The 16,583-nt window shown below is 47.7% G+C and overlaps 1 protein-coding gene across 1 annotated transcript; it reads right to left on the bottom strand.

Annotated features, from left to right (window-relative positions):
* Nucleotides 1-637: 637 nt before the first annotated feature.
* LOC310712838 (cytochrome P450 2F3-like) lies at nt 638-15,553 on the bottom strand. The gene is made up of 10 exons (XM_083516247.1): nt 15,194-15,553; nt 13,294-13,456; nt 11,941-12,090; nt 10,391-10,551; nt 8,005-8,181; nt 7,703-7,844; nt 5,674-5,861; nt 5,236-5,377; nt 1,812-2,455; nt 638-1,479 (listed from the first exon to the last, which is right to left on the bottom strand). Exons 1-9 carry the CDS (start codon nt 15,371-15,373, stop codon nt 2,268-2,270), a joined length of 1,491 nt encoding a protein of 496 aa, XP_083372373.1. The 5' UTR covers nt 15,374-15,553; the 3' UTR covers nt 638-1,479; nt 1,812-2,267.
* Nucleotides 15,554-16,583: the final 1,030 nt, after the last annotated feature.

Below are 16,583 nucleotides of genomic sequence, written 5' to 3'. Positions count from 1 at the left end.
TTTTTTTAACTGCAGGTGTTATAAGAATTCTAAGGTCTCAAATATAAATTAAATGTTCATAAATGTATGGTGCAAACACATACATAAGTATATAAACCACGTGTCTGAAATAGTACAGGAGAGCAATCCTGAAGCCATTTTGACTCTCCCAAGTTGACCCTCAAATATTTCTCTGCAAGGAGAAAAGAAATGGGAAAGCCTCCCCATTGTCTTTTGCTTACAAATCCTCTCTTAAGGGCACACTTGTGTATGAATAATAGGGTGAGCCTGTGACCTGGATTCAGGAACTAAACCATCACAAAATAATTACCAGGCCACCCAAGGAAAGCAATCAGTGACCATTATCAGGTATCCTGGACAAACATGATTTCTGCTGTAGACTGCCTCCTTCTGTGATGTATAAACGTATGCTGTTTTTTTTGGGGGGGTGATCTTGGGCTACAGGGTGGGCAATTTCAAAAGTCTGTATAAGGGCTTGCGCACCAATGTTCTGGGTTCTCTCCTCCCTTCTGCGTGTGGTGAGTGGAGACCCTGTTGCAACAGTTCCTTTAATAAAGATCAGGCTTACTAGCCGCTTTGCTTCTCAATATTCTCTGGTTGGTTTCTGTTATTTTCTCCTACTGATAGGGAACTGTTACGGAAAAATCTAGGTGTGAGGCTGCTCAGTCACCCAGCTCGTCAGGCAGAGCCCGCAGGTCCCTGCGGAATAAAGGAAGGATTCCAGCCAACTGGAGTAAATAGCTGTAGACCAAAGTTTATTGAGCAATAAGTTCAAAGAGCAAATTTGAACCCCAAGGATGGGGTGACAAAGACTTTTAAAACTTTCCCACCATATCCCAGAATACAGTTCATACAGCATCATTGCTACATCACTGACATGTCACAAAAGGGGAGGGGTTAATCTTGGCAAACATGTCCAGACAAGTTCTTGGTACCAGATTAGCATAAGCAGACATGGCAGGGCAAGACTCAGGTATAAGATTAGCATAGACAAATATGTCTTAAGAACCCACCACCAAAAAGTACAATAGAAGTTCCTTTGCATGTCTGGAGCCTGAGGCAAGTCAGGTGATGAGATTTGGCTTCCTTTGGCTAACAATGAGCCCAGCAATTGTCACCTCTGGGAACTTCCTGGAGTCCTTTTTTAAGGGGAAAATAGCTTTGGAATGGAGGAAACTGGGAAAGGAGATGGTTTTATATTATTTTTAAAGCTAGGTAACTTCCCTGAGCTGTCAAGTTGAAAGGATACATTCAGGCATAATATTTGTAATATTTAACTTTAAAGATGTGCCCCCCCCCCCGGTAATTTCCGTAACAGGAACCCACTTAAGGACTCTATACGGGATACCCCATAAGTGGAAACGAGCAGTTGTTGTTTTTCTTATAACAGTTTGGCGAGCCAGCCAGGAGTTTCGGTTGGCCGGATTCAGGGGGCGAGGAATTAGATATATCCATTTTTGCAAATGTTTACAGTGGTGCCTAGCAAGACAAAAAGAATCCATTCTGTGATTCTCTTCGTCTAGCGGTTTTTTCGTCTTGCGAAGCAAGCCCATTGACGGATTAGCGGATTAGCGGATTAGCGCTATTAGTGGCTTTTAGCCGCTTTTAGCGGATTATTGGATCAGCTGATAAGCGGCTTAGCGGCTTAGAAAAGGGGGGGAGGGGAAAAAACCCGCAGGAACTCGCAAGACATTTTCATCTTGCGAAGCAAGCCCATAGGAGATTCGTTTTGCAAAGCACCTCCAAAACGGAAAACTCTTTCGTCTAGCGAGTTTTCCGTCTTGTGAGGCATTTGTCTTGCGGGGCACCACTGTAAATGTGCAATTCATTGTGGCTGTTTTGAAACCCCTTGTGCTATTCACCCACCCACCCATCCATTCAACCTTTATTGGCATAATTTGTGTTATTACTTTTTTTAGTGGGTTGTGCAAACCAATATTCTAATGACAGGGCAGGGGACACAGGGGATGAGTTCATGGAGCCACGAGGGAGGTCCTCCAGAAAAGCTTGGCAACCATTGATTTAAACAGAAATGTAGCCCATCTCATCCTAGCGGGGAAGGAGACTGTGTCCAGGTGAGTTGGGTGCTTGCTCTGTCTGCTGCCCAGAAGAGGTGACCTCAAGGTCTCTGCTGTCTTACTTTCTTCTGGTGGTGCTTCTCCTCCTTGCATGGACAGGACTGTCCTACATTGCCAATCTCTCAGGAGTGCAGAGGTACTGAGAGAGAAACCGAGATCTTCTTGCGCCGCAACACAGGAAAGGAGAGATCAGTGCTGGCGCCAGGACGCTGACAGCTGGTATTTTGGGGGCACCTTCCCAACGCCCACGGCCGCCGGTGCGAGGCTGATCTGGCTGGGGGGCACAGGGGACTGGAGGGTGAAGGCCTGCAGGATGGTGGTGAAGAAGAGGAACAGCTCCATGCGGGCCAAGCCTTCGCCCATGCAGATACGCTTCCCTGCCAGGAGAAAGAAACCAAAATCTGTCGGGCAGTGTCAAGGGACCATAACAGGTCAGGAAGAGGAATGGAGACGCGAAGTACAGTCAGCTTTTATTCGCAACAGCAAAAACATAGCAGAGTTCATCTGGGCTAATGTGCCCTAGTTGAAGATGTTGCTGCGATTGGTGTCTGCCCCCTCCTTCCCTCTAGTCCTCTCCCTCTGGACTCCTCCCAAGCAGACGTAAATGGCGCTGAGGGCGAGGGAACCCCCTCTGGGCCTGCAGACCCCATTGCGCAGCAACGTGCAAGGTTCTTCATGATCTAGGTGTCAGTGGAGGAGGAGAGCTAGCTGGAGAGCTGTCTGGCTGCTGTGCCGAAACCTACCCGATTAAGGCGATAAAAAACTCAGTGGGTGCAAGATGTAGTGGGAACAATTACTGATAGACACCAATAGCTTACGGCGTATAGACAGTAAAAGAAAGTCTTAAGTAGCTGTTGCCTGCAAGGTTGGTCTAGAAGATTCAAGGTGTCTTTGTGTGCTATTATAGGTAAGATGTAAAGGACCCCTGTACGGTTAAGTCCAGTCAAAGGCAACTACGGGGTTGCAGCGCTCATCTCGCTTTCAGGCCGAGGGAGCCGGCGTTTGTCCACAGACAACTTTCCGGGTCATGTGGCCAGTAGGACTGAACCGCTACTGGCGCAACGGGACACCGTGACAGAAACCATCCTCTGATGTAAAGAGTGTACAATTTTTTAAAAAATAAAAAATTAAAACTTCAAAAAAAGGGGGGCACCGTTTACCCTCCCACCGGAGTGGTACCAGTGTATCTACTTGCATTGCTGTGCTTTTGAACTGCTAGGTTGGCAGGAGCAGGGACTGAGCAATGGGAGCTCACCCTGCTGCGGGGATTTGAACCGCCGACCTTCTGATTGGCAAGCCCAAGAGGCTTAGTGGTTTATACCACAGCACCACCCGCGTCCCTTATGCTATTGTAACATACATTTAAACAGTACCTCCTCCATGAGAGGTCCAGAGGGTTGCAACACGGGAACAGGCCTTTTCTGCAGTGGCTCCCCATTTCTGGGATGCTTATAAATTATAAATCTTTAGGTGCCAGGCATAATTGTTCCTCCTTAAGCCTGCCTTTGGCCTCTGTCTGTGGCCCCTTGGGGGGGTTGTAATGTATTCTTTTAATGGAGCATGCACCAACAGGTTGATAAGTGGTCAACCTGGGCCCTCTCCAACGCTGTCCTTGGCAGGTACAACACAGGAGAGCCCTGCAGGATCAGGCCCCCCAGTCCTGCATCCTGTTCTCCCAGTGGCCCCCAGATAATAATAATAATAATAATAATAATAATAATAATAATAATAATAATAATAGAATCATAGAATCCTAGAGTTGGAAGAGACCACAAGGGCCATCGAGTCCAACCCCCTGCCAAGCAGGAAACACCATCAGAGCACTCCTGACATATGGTTGTCAAGCCTCTGCTTAAAGACCTCCAAAGGAGGAGACTCCACCACACTCCTTGGCAGCAAATTCCACTGTCAAACAGCTCTTACTGTCAGGAAGTTCTTCCTAATGTTTAGGTGGAATCTTCTTTCTTGTAGTTTAGATCCATTGCTCCGTGTCCGCTTCTCTGGAGCAGCAGAAAACAACCTTTCTCCCTCCTCTATGTGACTTCCTTTTATATATTTGAACATGGCTATCATATCACCCCTTAACCTCCTCTTCTCCAGGCTAAACATGCCCAGCTCCCTTAGCTGTTCCTCATAAGGCATCGTTTCCAGGCCTTTGACCATTTTGGTTGCCCTCCTCTGGACACGTTCCAGTTTGTCAGTGTCCTTCTTGAACTGTGGTGCCCAGAACTGGACACAGTACTCCAGGTGAGGTCTGACCAGAGCAGAATACAGTGGCACTATTACTTCCCTTGATCTAGATGCTATACTCCTATTGATGCAGCCCAGAATTGCATTGGCTTTTTTAGCTGCCGCGTCACACTGTTGGCTCATGTCAAGTTTGTGGTCAACCAAGACTCCTAGATCCTTTTCACATGTACTGCTCTCAAGCCAGGTGTCCCCCATCTTGTATTTGTGCCTCTCATTTTTTTTGCCCAATTGCAATACTTTACATTTCTCCCTGTTAAAATTCATCTTGTTTGTTTTTGCCCAGTTCTCTAATCTGTCAAGGTCGTTTGGAAGTGTGATCCTGTCCTCTAGGGTGTTAATAATAATAATAATAATAATAATAATAAATTTTATTTATATCCCGCCCTCCCCAGCCGAAGCCGGGCTCAGGGCTGCTAACAACAATAAAACAGTACAAAAGTACAGCACAAACAACACTCTAAAATCATTCATTATAAAATTAATTAATTCAAGCCACTGGCAACCATTGGGCCAGAGCTCCGCGAAGATTGCCGAGGGAGGGAGTCAGGCTGTGCCCTGGCCAAAGGCCTGGTGGAACAGCTCTGTCTTGCAGGCCCTGCGGAAAGATGTCAAGTCCCGCGGGGCCCTGGTCTCTTGTGACAGAGTGTTCCACCCTACCCTCGTCCCTCGGGAGGAGGCGCAGATTGGAAGGGGTACGAGCATATCCATATCTCGATCCCCTTCGCCTATAACATCTGCCTGCCTGTTAGAAGCCAAGTCAAGTAGGATCAGAACAGAGGTTCCTTTCTCTGACCCTCCTGAGAAGGACCGTCCAGAAATGAATCTCATAGAAGAGAGACCACCCACCAACGCCGCTCCCCACTCCCCTCCCGTTGGAATGGAAGGAGACCCCTCCCTCCCCACGTACCTGCTGAGAAAGGCATGAACGCCTCCACCTTCTTGAAGCAGCCTTGGCTATCCAAGAATCTCCCTGGGTCAAACTCTTGAGGGTTGGAGTGCTCCTCTGAGTCATAGTGAACGCTGCTCAGCAAAGGATAGATGTAGGTGCCCTGGGAGAATAGTATTTGTATATATTTTAAAAAAAAACATAAGAAGCCCCTGGCTGCTGGATCAGGCCAAAGGGGAGCCTTCTGCTCCATCACCCTGTTCTCAGGGTGGCCAAATACCCCCTTAGGAGCCCAGGAGTCTAGACAGACTGCCTCTGGACCTGGAAGTGGGGGGCACTGAGCTCAAATCCTGTCCCCACCCCACCCCATCCTAGGAGTCTCACACCAATTGCTTTGAGGGCCCAAAGGCTGGATCCTGGTCCCTCTGTCCTTGCTGAGGGGCCTGCTGGGAATCTTACCTTGGGGATGACGTATCCCTTGAAGTTGATGTCTTTGGTGGCAGCATGCGGGAGACTCATCGGTAGGATATCGCTGGACCTCTGGATCTCGTGCAAGACGGCCTCCATGTAAGGCATTTTGTTCCTGTCCTCAGTGGCTGGGATCCGATCCCTCCCAATCACTCGATCGATTTCCTCGTGGAGTTTTTCTTGGGGGGGAAAGAGAGCGGTTGGGCTGAGATTCCTGCATTACAGAGGGCTGGACAAAATGACCTTCTGGATCCCTTCCAACTCTGCCGTTCTGTGATTCTATGACCGAGCACCTGTTCACAATCAGGATAGGAGCATTTCTACCACCCAAAAACAGCAACTTCAAATTTGGGGGGAAGGCCTTGATGCGTTATTATATGTTGAGTGCCAACTGGCTTTAGTGGCAAGGAGTGCCTTTTGCCATCCATGACTGGCCCTCCAGCTATGGCCATTTCTGGACTGGGGTAGCCTATTCCCAAGTGCCCCCGTCTCCAACCCCGCTCGCTCTCGGAGCTCTTTTCAAGAGCTTACCGGGGAGCGGGAGAGTCGCTCCAGGCACCCGCAGGAACACCAGGTCCTCGGAACGCTCAATCTGATATTTTTTTCAGGGTACCACGACGCTCTAGCGGTCTCCCCCAACCTCCAAAGCACCGCTGCCCTTTCAGATGAAAGAGCTCCCGTCCGCCATAACGGGCGACCAACCGGAAGTCCAGTTATGGCCATTTCTAGACTGGGGTAGCCTGGAGACGCATCTACATGCCCTGTTAATCTCACATCTTGACTACTGCAGTCAGTTCTAGTTGGGGCTTCCCTTGATGGGTGGGAAATGCCTATTATTTATTTATTTAATTATTTTGCCGCTAGGAACCAAAGGAGGGGAGAGGGCTTAAATCACAGAATCACAGAGTTGTAGAGTTGGAAGGGATCCTGAGGGTCATGTAGTCCAGCCCCCGGCTCTTGTGCTCCAGTCCTCTTTGCAGGTTTCCCACTGAGCCGCTGTGAAAAGAGGAAGCTGGACAAATGGGCCCCCTTTGGCTTGACCCAGCAGAGACCTATAAAGGCCTTTTCAGAAAGACAGAATGACAGACCAGTGTGAAGAGGAGTATAGCATCTAGATCAAGGGAAGTAATAGTGCCACTGCATTCTGCTCTGGTCAGACCTCACCTGGAGTACTGTGTCCAGTTCTGGGCACCACAATTCAAGAAGGACACTGACAAACTGGGACGTGTCCAGAGGAGGGCAACCAAAATGGTCAAAGGCCTGGAAACGATGCCTTATGAGGAACGGCTAAGGGAGCTGGGCATGTTTAGCCTGGAGAAGAGGAGGTTAAGGGGTGATATGATAGCCATGTTCCAATATATAAAAGGATGTCACATAGAGGAGGGAGAAAGGTTGTTTTCTGCTGCTCCAGAGAAGCGGACACGCAGCAATGGATCCAAACTACAAGAAAGAAGATTCCACCTAAACATTAGGAAGAACTTCCTGACAGTAAGAGCTGTTCAACAGTGGAATTTGCTGCCAAGGAGTGTGATGGAGTCTCCTCCTTTGGAGGTCTTTAAGCAGAGGCTTGACAACCATATGTCAGGAGTGCTCTGATGGTGTTTCCTGCTTGGCAGGGGGTTGGACTCGATGGCCCTTGTGGTCTCTTCCAACTCTATGATTCTATGATTCTATGAAGATGTTGCGCTTTCTCAAATATATAAACAATCCACACGCCCCCTCTGTGGGGACATGAGCCCTTAGGGTCTATGCTGCTACCTTCCATCGTCAGCTTGTTCTGTCCCTGTAGCAATTCATGTGTCTCACTTGTTGGAGGGATGTTTCTTCCTTCTGCCCGCACCTTGAATCTGTGGGTACTCCCAACAACTTTGACCACCTCTGGTCCCTATCCAACACTCTTCTCTCACCTGCGGCTCCCAGAAGCTGTCAGCATGCGACAGTGGACACACCCTGGGAACAGCCTGGCCTGTAGCTGTAGATGTTCAGGTGATTCTCATAGGTTTCCTCCTTCTGCCCTCACCTTGAATCTGTGGGTACTTCAGCATGGTGAGGAATCCATATCTCAGGGTTGTGCCGATCGTCTCCGTCCCAGCGAAGAACAAGTTGAAGGTGGTCATGACCAAATTCTCCATGCAAAATTCAGAAGCCGGGTTATTCTTTTCCTGCCAAGAGATCGAGGTCAGCTATGATGCCTGCACTGAAAGGGGGGGTCAGACTAGATGACACTTGGGGTCCCTTCCAATTCCACAATTCTCTGAAACCTGCAGACAGCACGTTTTAGGGGGGGGGCAGATGATGGAGATGAGGAAGTTCATTCCTTACCTGATCCATCTTAACTAAGAAGCAGTCAATGTAGCTGTGGGGGTCAGAGGGATCCAGTGAGGCCTGCTGCATCTTGATCCTCTCCCTTATGAAGCGGATGATCCCCTGGGAACATTTGCTGCCCGCGTGGTGGGATCCGGGGATCTTCTCCATGATCTCCGGGAAAATATTGTACAGCTGCAGGGGAAGAAGATGGGGAGCAATGGAAGGGCGTTACCACATTTGGCTAACTTTAGGTTGTGCCTCTTGCAAACTCAGATTCCACAAAAAGGCAAGTGTTGAGGCTCATGCCTTCTTGGAAACCTTGACTCTTTAAAAATAAATAAATGACCTTAACAGATTGGAGAACTGGATGCAAGCTAACAAAATGATTCTCAATAGGGACAAATGTCAGGTTGTGCACTTAAACAGGAAGAACCAGATGCACAAATAAAGAATGGGGGGCACCTGGCTTACTAGCAGTCCATGTGAAAAGGATCTAGGCGTCTTGGTGGACCACAAGCTGAACATGAGTCAACATTGTGATGCAGCAGCAAAAAATGCTAATGCTATTCTAGGCTGCATCAACAGAAGTCTAGTGTCCAAATCAAGGGAAGTAACAGTCCCACTGTCTTCTGCCTTAGTCAGACCATACTTGGAATATTGTGTCCAATTAAGGGTAATACAATTCATGTTGTCAAGCTGGAAGGTGTGTAGAGGAGGGCAACCAAGATGATCAAGGGTCAGGAAGCCAAGCCTTATGAGGAACAGTTGAAGGAGCTGGGTATGTCTAGCCTGGAAAAGAGAAGACTGAGAGGAGATATGAGAGCCATCTTCAAATATCTTAAGGGCTGTCACATGGAAGATGGAGCAAGCTTGTTTTCTCCTGCTCTGGAGGGTAGGACTCGAACCCATGGCTTCAAGTTACAAGAAAGGAGATTCTGACTAAACATTTGGGGGGGAACTTCGTGACACTAAGAGCTGTTCAGCAGTGGAACATATTCTCATGAGAGGCGGTGACCTCTCCTTTCTTGGAGGTTTTAAAGCAGAAGTTGGATGGCCACCTGTCATGGATGCTTTAGGTGGGATTCCTGCAATGCAGGGGGTTAGACTAGATGACCCTTGGCGCCCCTTCCAGCTCTAAGATTCTTTGATTCTGTGACACTATGGAGGGACCCGTTTGACTAAAAGATCTTATTTGACTCAATGCTTACCTTCCAAACCTTACTGAAAGACACTGAAATACTTAAAGAGACCTTAACAGAAAATGCAAACCATCACTTTTATCAGGAAAAAGCAGCAATGCAAGAGCGAGCTGCAGGTGTCTGCAAAGCAAAACAGGATGTTGATGTTTGGGACTGTACCATGGGAACAAAGGGGCAGTCTATTCACTGTACTGAGCACCAGATGTTAGCTCAGAGTGTCATCTGACCTGTACTGGAAGTACAGGGGTGGAGTTTCTCTCTCTACTGTTGGAGTCTGGAGAGTGCAGATGTGTTTCTCTGTACTGCTGCAATGACAGAAATAAAGACATGTAAATAGATTTCTGTCTGTCTCTTTCCCTTCCCTGAGGGAAGCAGGGAGGAGGGAAGAATGGTGTGTCCCTCTCATGCTGAGTGGGATCGCCGATTGTGACCTTGCCTGTATCCTGCCGGGAGACGCAGACGGGGAGGTCAACAAGGATCTCAAGCCGAGTGCCTGGAGAGTGGCCAGTTACCTCTGACTGAGGCCTGAGAATCCGACAGCTTTTGTTTTCATATGTTATTTTGTTAGTTTCTGTTTGCCACTGTGCAGCTGCTTAGAGTCACAAGACTCTGTTTACATTCCAGAGACATTCCAGGCTATTGGAAGTCTCACGGGAGACGGATGTGACGTTACTGGTTTCCTGCTCCTTTGTTTCAGTTGCTCTCTGCTCTCAACAGAGAGAGGATGTGTTTTCTGTCTGCGTAGTGAGAAATAAAGCATAGCGATGTAGCCATAAATCTCATCACTTCCGTGTGCTGCTTTGATTCTCTGCTGAATGGGAATGTGCCTGGAGCCTCATCAAAGGCTCTGGTTGTTAATCACGTCGGAGGGCGATTCCAGAAGATGAGCTTTATCAGCTCGGTCGAACGTAGATTCCGACATATTTATGGTTGGTTTGTTGCTGTACATGAGTGTTTCGAATTGTTGCAATGCAAAATGATAAATAAAGAATGTAAAAATAATAATGGCGTTGATGGCACACACGGGAGTGGAATACTTTTATTGTTTAATAAGTATTCATTTGCAAAGAGAACCGCTGGAACTGCCCTTCCAGACTGTGACACTTTACGGTTTGAATATTTTATTCTTTGCTTTTTAAAAAACGATAGTGATAATAATCAAGGTGTAGAGATATTGGGGGGTGCAGTCCGTCTGCCCTCACCTGAGACGGGGGCAGGCTGCCCACGCGGAACCGTTCTGTGATCAGGTTGTTCAAAGTGAGGAATTTCTCGTCGTCGTACTGGAACCTATTCCCAAAGACGATGGAGCAGATGATGTTGGAGACAGCTCGGCTGAGGATGAAGGTGGGGTCAAAGGGCGTCCCTAGTGGGGAGAAACAGAAAGGAGGAGGGAAGAAAGAGTTTGTTTGTTTGTTTGTTTGTTTGTTTGTATTTTTCATTTTCACACTTGAAACAGTAATCCAAATACAAAATACAAATACGGTCCACGCAATTCATGTTGACTTCCCTCCCAACTCCTTCCACGGTTTATTTTGTTAACTTCTTTTCCACTACATATTAGAATTTGTAGTCCCCATTTCTTTCTTTTTTTCTTTTCTTTTTTCTCAATATCTCTAACTGCTGAATTTACTCTTTTACTGTTAACCTTTTAATACGTTCACAATGAGTTTCCAGTTAATCTACAAAACATTTCCATTCTTCTTCTAATACTTTCGTGTCCTGATTTCTTATCTTATTTCCCAATCATGCCATTTCTATGTTGTTGTTTAGTCATTTAGTCGTGTCCAACACTTCGTGACCCCATGGACCAGAGCACGCCAGGCACTCCTCTCTTCCACTGCCTCCCACAGTTTGGCCAAATTCATGCTGATAGCTTCGAGAACACTGTCCCACCATCTCGTCCTCTGTCGTCCCCTTCTCCCTGTGCCCTCCATCTTTCCCAACATCAGGGTCTTTCCCAGAGAGTCTTCTCTTCTCCTGAGGTGGCCAAAGTCTTGGAGCCTCAGCTTCGGGATCTGTCCTTCCAGTGAGCACTCAGGGCTGATTTCCTTCAGAATGGAGAGGTTTGATCTTCTTGCAGTCCATGGGACTCTCAAGAGCACCATAATTCAAAAGCATCAATTCATCGGTGATCAGCCTTCTTTATGGTCCAGCTCCATGGACAAAGACAACAAGCCATTTCTATATATTCTACTAACTTCGTCTGGCCATTCCTCCTTGTTGGTATCATATATATGCCATACAAGCTGCTACAAGAAAGAGTCTATGTTTCGCAAGAGCACAGAATGGCTACGCCAGCCTCTCAAGTGCAGACCAAGCACCACAGAGTCTTTTAGAGGCAGCCAATCTTTATCAGGGACGCAGGTGGTGCTGTGGTCTAAACCACTGAGCCTCTTGGGCTTGCCAATCAGAAGGTCGGCAGTTCGAATCCCCACGATGGGGTGAGCTCCCGTTGCTCGGTCTCAGCTCCTGCCCACCTAGCAGTTCGAAAGCACAAAGTGCAAGTAGATAAATAGGTACCACTCCGGCAGGAAGGTAAACGCCGTTTCTGTGCGCTGCTCTGGTTTCGGTGTTCCGTTACTCCAGAAGCGGCTTAGTCATGCTGGCCACATGACCCGGAAAAACTTTCTGTGGACAAACACTGGCTCCCTCGGGCTGTAAAGCGAGATGAGCACCACAACCCCAGAGTCATCTGCGACTGGACTTAACTGTCAGGGGTCCTTTACCCTTACCTTTAATCTTTATGACCTACCTTGTGTCTTATGGAACTCCTCTGCCAAGCACTGAGCCTCCTGCTGGATCCGCTCCTCGATGGACCGTTTCCCCATCCCAAAATTCCTCAAGGTGGTGAGGCTGAACCTCCGAAGCTGCCTCCACCGATCGCCGTTGGCAAAGACCACCCCTGGCCAAGCAATATTATTATTGTTTGTTTGTATGTATGTATGGACCTAAAAGCACCACTGAGCTGTTATTATATAAGTCATTGGTTCCCATTTTTTTCTGGGGATCACCCCCTTGGTTCCACAAACTCATGCCTATCGTCCTCTCCCCTCCCCTATAATTTATTTGGAATATTTATTTGTTTGTCAGATTTATATATTAGATCTATTGGAATAGCGGTTTGTGCAACCCATTAAGCAACATAATTACACAGTGATATTCGAGACAGCAGCAATTCATTTCACATTTGTTCAAAACCTGATTAGAACTGCTTATTACTACGAATTCCACAAAATTGCGGAACTTCATCCAGCAACACCAGTGCCCTAATCCTGCCACCCCTTGTCTCTTAGCACCTTTCCAGGTGATCCCACTAGCCTCCCCCAGTAGACACTACCACCCACTTTAGGGACCCCTGATGTAATCCATCAGCATCTCAAATTAACATGAACTCCTTTGAAGAGGCCCAGCCATAGAGCAAGCAGTGATTTTCCAATAAAGCTTGTCTCTTCAACATTCATCATTTTAAACATTGGCCAAGTAACGTGTTACAAAAGTGAATATACAGGATATATTTGTGAAACTTAACATATAAAAATGAGGGACGCAGGTGGCACTGTGGGTTAAACCACAGAGCCTAGGACTTGCCAATCAGAAGGTCGGCGGTTCGAATCCCCGTGACTGAATGAGCTCCTGTTGCTTGGTCCCTGCTCCTGCCCACCTAGCAGTTCGAAAGCACGTCAAAGTGCAAGTAGATAAATAGGTACCGCTCGGGCGGGAAGGTAAATGGCATTTCCGTGCGCTGCTCTGGTTCGCCAGAAGTGGCTTAGTCATGCTGGCCACATGACCCAGAAGCTGTACACCAGCTCCCTCGGACAATAAAGCAAGATGAGCGTCGCAACCCCAGAGTCGGCCACGACTGGACCTAATGGTCAGGGGTCCCTCTACCTTTACCTTAACATATAAAAATATGATTATTGATTATCAATATTAATCACCTGCCCTTCACTCTAAGGGGAATAAACGTTCACGGTTACCTTCACACACACAAAATAATAATTTTCAAACCCATGTACTATGCCCTCCAACAGGTCAGTAGAGTGATGGAGAAATGGGCTGAGCTGTGCCCCAAGCCCCCTTTCCCCGCAAGGATGGACCCCCTCACCGTGTTCATTAAAATCCTTAGAGAAGGACGGCAGCTGCCCTCTGCCGCTGAAGTCCTCTGCCTGGTCCACCAGGGCTTCCTTCACCGCCTTGTAGCCGCACAAGACCACGACTCGCTGCAGCCCCAGGTAGACGGTGAAGACCGAGCCGTAGGCTTCGCCCAGCTGCCGGGAGAAGAGCGTCAGTCCCTTTTGAAGGAACCTTTCCCTGCCCCCTCAGGTTGGCACAGGTGTGCACAGGTGAGGGGGGGACCGGGCGGGAAGGGAGCCTCACAAGGATGGGCAAGGGGAGAAACAGGCAGGAGTTCTGGGGGAAAGACAGGAAGTGCTGCCTTCCTACTACGAGGCACTTAGCCAATGCTCCTCAGGTTTCAACACACTTCTGCTTTGCTCCCCCTGCTCCCACTTCTAGTGTGGGTTCATGGCAAAATTGCCGTGCCCACATTTAAAGGGGGAATCTTTCACCTTTCAGATCAAAGGTGTGGGCGTTGTAAGAGTTTCTGCGTGCTTAAATTGTAGGGTTTTGTGTCTGTCTGTGTGTGTGTGTGTGTGTGTAGCAGCATTTATATATTCTATAATTTCTATTTCACATAGCAAACCAAGTTTTCTGTATTCCTTTGGTGTGAGACGTTTTCGTGGGCGTAGGTTTCAGGGTCAACACACATTCGAAGACCAGCGTGCATTATAACACCAGGCCCGGATTTAGGTTTGATGAGGCCCTAAACTACTGAAGGTAATGGGGCCCTTTAAATGTTCAGCTGTCCTTTGTTGTTGCTGTTTTTTGAGTTGAATATATGCTATATGGCAATTTATGGACCTAATAGGTATCTAAAACCATTTGCACATAACAGTCCATGCAGAATGCAGGCACCCTATATATAGAAATGAGCAAACCAGTGATATTTTAGGAGCAGGCTAGCGGGCGGGGCCCATGACTTACATCCTAGGAGCCTACACAACACAAAACACTGTTGCTGTATGTAGGTTTAATTTTATTTGTTGTTTATCTTATATTTTGGAAATGTACATCCAGGTGTTTTTTTCCTTTAAATTTTTTTGGGGGGCCCTAAGCTATAGCTTGTTTAGCTTATACGTAAATCCGGCACTGATTATAACATCAGCAAAAATCCTAAATTTCTCAGCAGTGGGTATATGAGCTTGCATGAATCCTGGCTGAGAACATCTGAGTCTGGAAACGACCTGGAAACGATGCCTTATGAGGAACGGCTAAGGGAGCTGGGCATGTTTAGCCTGGAGAAGAGGAGGTTAAGGGGTGATATGATAGCCATGTTCAAATATATAAAAGGATGTCACATAGAGGAGGGAGAAAGGTTGTTTTCTGCTGCTCCAGAGAAGCGGACATGGAGCAATGGATCCAAACTACAAGAAAGAAGATTCCACCTAAACATTAGGAAGAACTTCCTGACAGTAAGAGCTGTTTGACAGTGGAATTTGCTGCCAAGGAGTGTGGTGGAGTCTCCTACTTTAGAGGTCTTTAAGCAGAGGCTTAAAGTCAGGAGTGCTCTGATGGTGTTTCCTGCTTGGCAGGGGGTTGGACTCGATGGCCCTTGTGGTCTCCTCCAACTCTATGATTCTATGATTCTATGATTCTATGATTCTATGAGTCCAGACCTGAGTCCATACACTTGTAACAGACCTGTGGATATCAGGTTTTAGGAGACAATAGTGGGGAGGCTATTGCCTTCAGGCCCTGCCTGAGGGCTTCCCAAAGGCCCCTGTCTGTTCACTGTGGGGGGCTAGAGGAACCCCCTTTGGACAGATCCAGCAAGTCTCTTCTGATGCTCTTGCTTTCCTACAAAGATGGATCCCCAATCTGCTCATAGGCTTCCAATCTCCTCTGGCTTACCTTGCAGCTCGGCAGCTCGGCAAATGGAGACTCACCTTCTCCAGGGACTTGATCATGTTATTTGGGTCCAGTTGGAGAAAATTCCCCAGGATGGGGAGCGGGGTGGGTCCAGGGGGCAGACGGCCTTTGCTGTCTTTGCTTTTCCATCCCAAGCCCAGGAGGAGGATGCCACAGACGCAAAGGAGCAGGAAGAGAGGCCCAGAGAGCAGCTCCATGGAGGACCCTGGCCAAGAGATGCCCCCTCTGGGCTATGGGGAGGTGCTGAGAGCCGCAGCTGGACTTATAAGGGCAGCTGGGGAAAACCCAACTTTCCATATTGGTTATTCAGTAACCCCTTGTCCTCCGACCCATTTCCAAGCCAACTAGGTGGACTTTGCCATTTCCAATCAAGAAGTTAATTCGTTAACTTATCAAGGATTACATGATAACCATAAAAAGGGCATTTCATTGCAAATGTTGGACAGGGTACTGGGGACAAATCAGAGAGCGGCTCGTTAAGGTGGAGGGTGAATTGCCTTTTTTGGTACTATGATCAAACCTATCCATTCTTAAGGAACTCAGCCCTGAGTGCTCACTGGAAGGACAGATCCTGAAGCTGAGGCTCCAAGACTTTGGCCACCTCACGAGAAGAGAAGCCTCCTTGGAAAAGACCCTGATGTTGGGAAAGATGGAGGGCCCAAGGAGAAGGGGACGGCAGAGGACGAGATGGTTGGACAGTGTTCTCAAAGCTACCAGCATGAGTTTGACCAAACTGTGGGAGGCAGTGGAAGACAGGAGTGCCTGGCGTGCTATGGTCCAGGGGGTCACGAAGAGTCGGACACCACTAAACGACTAATCAACAACAAATACATGTTTATGTTTTGCGGAGCAGGGCAAATCGGCAATCCCATTTAAAGAACAACTGCGGAGGCTTGCAAGAAAATGTTTTGGAGTTTCATCCACCTGCCTTTCCAGGCTCACATCCGCAGCATCCCTCTAAAGTGCTATGATTCTACTTTAAACGGCCATGGCTTCCCCCAGAGAATCATGGGAAGCGTAGTCTGTTTCAATGTTCTGAGAGGTGTTCAGAGACCCTTCCTATTCGCCTTCCAGAGCTACAGTTCCCTGAGAAGAGGAACTCTGTTTATTTCCTACAAATCCCTGTTTGTTTGCTGTGTCCCATAGTGGTTATAGTGCCAGACTAGAACATGGGAAAGACCAGGGTTCAAATGCCCCCCCACCTGGCCCTGAAGCTCATTTGTGTGCCCTTGGGTAGTCAGTCACTCTCAGCCTAACTTACCTCTCAAGGTTGTTGTTGTGGAGATTAAATAGGGAGGGAAATAACTATGTACGCTACCTTTTTCAAAATTACTATTTTTATTGAAAGAATTTCAATTATAATGGGGGGGAAAGTGTTACAAAGGGGGGGGAGTAAGAAAGAGAGAG

Source organism: Podarcis liolepis, assembly GCF_965112155.1.
Source record: "Podarcis liolepis genome assembly, chromosome: 7".
NCBI lineage: Eukaryota > Metazoa > Chordata > Lepidosauria > Squamata > Lacertidae > Podarcis > Podarcis liolepis.
The sequence above is the reverse complement of the archived record's forward strand: the minus strand, read 5'-3'. Positions and strand labels throughout refer to the sequence as shown.